Here is a 2862-nt window from a genome sequence, read left to right on the forward strand (position 1 = left end):
TAGTGGATATTTATTATTTGTAACCGATATCATATTGACATTATAACAGGAACTCTAATATCTTATAATAAATCTACGTTGTTGATGTATACCAGACATAATAATTTTAAATTTAATTGAAACTAGTCAAATAAAATGTAACAAATTGATTTTTTGTTTCACTATACATACTTTGATATAGAATAGAAAATCCTTTATTCAAATAAATTTAATTTAAGCACTTTTGAACAGTCATGACAATTTTTTAATCTACCGCTCATTAGGAAAGCTATCTCATCACAAGAACGAGCAAGAAACTTGTGTTGCTCTTTTAAATAATCGTTGTATATATGTATTTATCTATACATGTAAATAAAATTGTAGTGTCTGTCTATCTGTCTGTTTGTTCCGGCTAATCTTTGAAATGTCTGGACCAATTTTATGGATGTAATAAGGAGTAACGTAGGCTACTTTTATTTCAGAAAAATAATTTTAAATTCCACGCGGACGAAGTCGTGGGTACAGCTGGTAGTTAATAAAAATCATGGGTAATTCACACCGCGTTATCTGTGGGCTAATTATCTAACTTCGTTCGCAACGATTTTCGTATGTAACGTAGTGAAAATGACGTCATCTGTCAATAATGCGATTATGTTGACGCCATTTGACGCTGTCAACTAGCATTGCAACGGACCAGAGTTGCGTTTACAACTCTGGTCCCAAGCTCTAAAGTACTAGAGAACTGATAGAAAAATAAAGTATTTTTTAAAATAACAATACCCAGACAGATACAAATTATCACACTCATATATACAAATGTTTGCATTGTGCAAAGAATCAAACCCACTATTGCAAATAAAGTCGTGTGCTTAACCGTTACGTTTCATGTTGGTGTATTACAGGGTCTTATGATATGTCAAATCTACCATCAGTTCGGAATGATCTCGTGATGAGAAGAACTGACAAGAAACTCAACTCGTATTTTTCTTTAAATAAATGTTGTACATGTTTACAATAAAGACAAAACAAAATGCAGTTAAAAAATTATTTAATATTACAGCAAATTAACGTAATGTAAAGTTAACCTATGAAATTGATAACTACAATGTGCAGAACAAGGTGTGCGAAAATGAAATCGGCAAATCCCCGCTCGGCACTCAGCCCTTGGAACTCATTCTTGTTTTCTGGATTCACTTGTAATCTCAAACAGACTGTAACAAAGGATAAAATCAACCAGTAACATGTAGAAACACTGATCTTCAAATCTAATCTAACATGAACATGGTAGTGGAATTATACGACTGCAGAGGTTACAGGAGTAGCTTTGGGGAAAAATGGAGTCTTAAATTGATTTAAACAATAAAAATGTACTATGTAGGACTTGTCCCAAAAGAGGGATTTCTTCCTGTCATTCCCGTTTTTGAGTGACTGAAGGGAATTGTGGAGTGGTGGATACATGTACAATAAATAATATGTGTCACAATGTAATATTATGTTAACAAATAAAGTATTTATATCAGTTGTCTAGTACATAACACAAGCTGCTTAGCTTGGGACTAGATGGTGCTGTGTGAATTGTACCGACATATTTTTATTAGAAACGGTAAAGCATGTCTATTTACCTTTTGATGACTTAACAGACTTCAATGAAATTAGATGAGAAGATAGCACTAGGCGAGGTCTAATTTTTACTCGAAAAAAAATCAGACAATGTCATGTATAACAGGTTCCAATAAATTTTATATAAGCACTTTGGAATAGTGATATATTTTTTAATTACTAGATTAAAGCATATTTATCACAAGGCTCTTATATATAAATGTTATTCAGCATTACATTTTTAAGATTTCGTCTGAATACAAAGTGTGAAATGAAATATAGCTACTAGAGTAACAAAATAAAAGTCATAGTAATTACAGCAGACCAGTCCCTACAAGCAGCACCCATTCACGAGTATAAGAGGTGAGCCAGCAATCACTAACTATATTTTACAGGGCTCCAATGAATCGTGCCACCACGACAGCTAGATATTTAAAGTGAACATGACTCATAACACTCAACCATGTTACAACTCATTACTATGTGAAAGATCTGGTAATTGGTATAGTGAGATAGAGGTATCCACATAAATTACTTCAGACAAACTCCATCAATTACATACAGATGAAAGCCGGCATCCGGCGTTACAAGGGAACCACACTACGATTACACTGTATAAGCGATGTGTAGTTTTTCTATATGATACTAATATTCAAACAATATATACTCACCAGCAAGAACAAATGAGCTGACGGTAGATATGAAGCCGCTCAAGAATGAGTTAAAAGGAAACGTGCCGACCAAGCAACAGTATACGAACTGTATGACGGCGGTCAGAAATATGTAGAGTAGATAAGCATCAATGATTTTCAGTTTCTTCGAAGTTTTACTTGTGTATTCTTGGTACAGTTTAGGAATAACTGATACTAAAGAAGTCATTATGCCAGTAAATTTTATGTAATTTTATAATTTACAAATAATACGGTGTTTTCTAAGATACACGTCAGTAAAAAAGTTTGTGGTTTTAACATGTCAATGTCAACTGACATTTGGGAATTGACAGTTATTTTTTTTTTATAAATTTTTATGGCTTGTAACGAACTGTATTAAACGATTATATTGAGATGGCATAGCATATTTTTACATCTTATATCATACGAAGATTTTGTCATACTACTGTAGAAATTATTTTTTATTTAGTATTCTACGTTTCAGTCATAGTTTACTCTTTAGTGGTAATAGTGGTACCAAAGAGTAAAGTAAATATACCAGAAATACCTACTTGTGGTACATCAAAATACGTATCACAAACTATTTTCAGAAACATGTTTTTATGTCATTTTA

At 32.4% G+C, this 2862-nt stretch overlaps 1 protein-coding gene across 1 annotated transcript; it reads right to left on the reverse strand.

Moving 5' to 3' along the window:
* Positions 1-1059: 1059 nt before the first annotated feature.
* On the reverse strand, positions 1060-2553 carry LOC131844027 (dolichyl-diphosphooligosaccharide--protein glycosyltransferase subunit DAD1). The gene is made up of 2 exons (XM_059192811.1): positions 2250-2553; positions 1060-1190 (listed from the first exon to the last, which is right to left on the reverse strand). The coding sequence occupies exons 1-2, from the start codon at positions 2455-2457 to the stop codon at positions 1060-1062; spliced, it is 339 nt and encodes a 112-aa protein (XP_059048794.1). The 5' UTR covers positions 2458-2553.
* Positions 2554-2862: the final 309 nt, after the last annotated feature.

The sequence above is a fragment of the Achroia grisella genome, unplaced genomic scaffold (genome assembly GCF_030625045.1).
Source record: "Achroia grisella isolate CSIRO2021 unplaced genomic scaffold, CSIRO_AGI_Agris_v1 utg3654, whole genome shotgun sequence".
NCBI lineage: Eukaryota > Metazoa > Arthropoda > Insecta > Lepidoptera > Pyralidae > Achroia > Achroia grisella.

Bases quoted from the DNA above. Each gene is read 5' to 3' on its own strand.
- LOC131844027 (XM_059192811.1), bottom strand. From the start codon at position 2,457: ATGACTTCTTTAGTATCAGTTATTCCTAAACTGTACCAAGAATACACA. The intron at 1,191-2,249 runs GTGAGTATATAT...CCTTTGTTACAG, and splicing joins CAGCTCATTTGTTCTTGCTG to TCTGTTTGAGATTACAAGTG.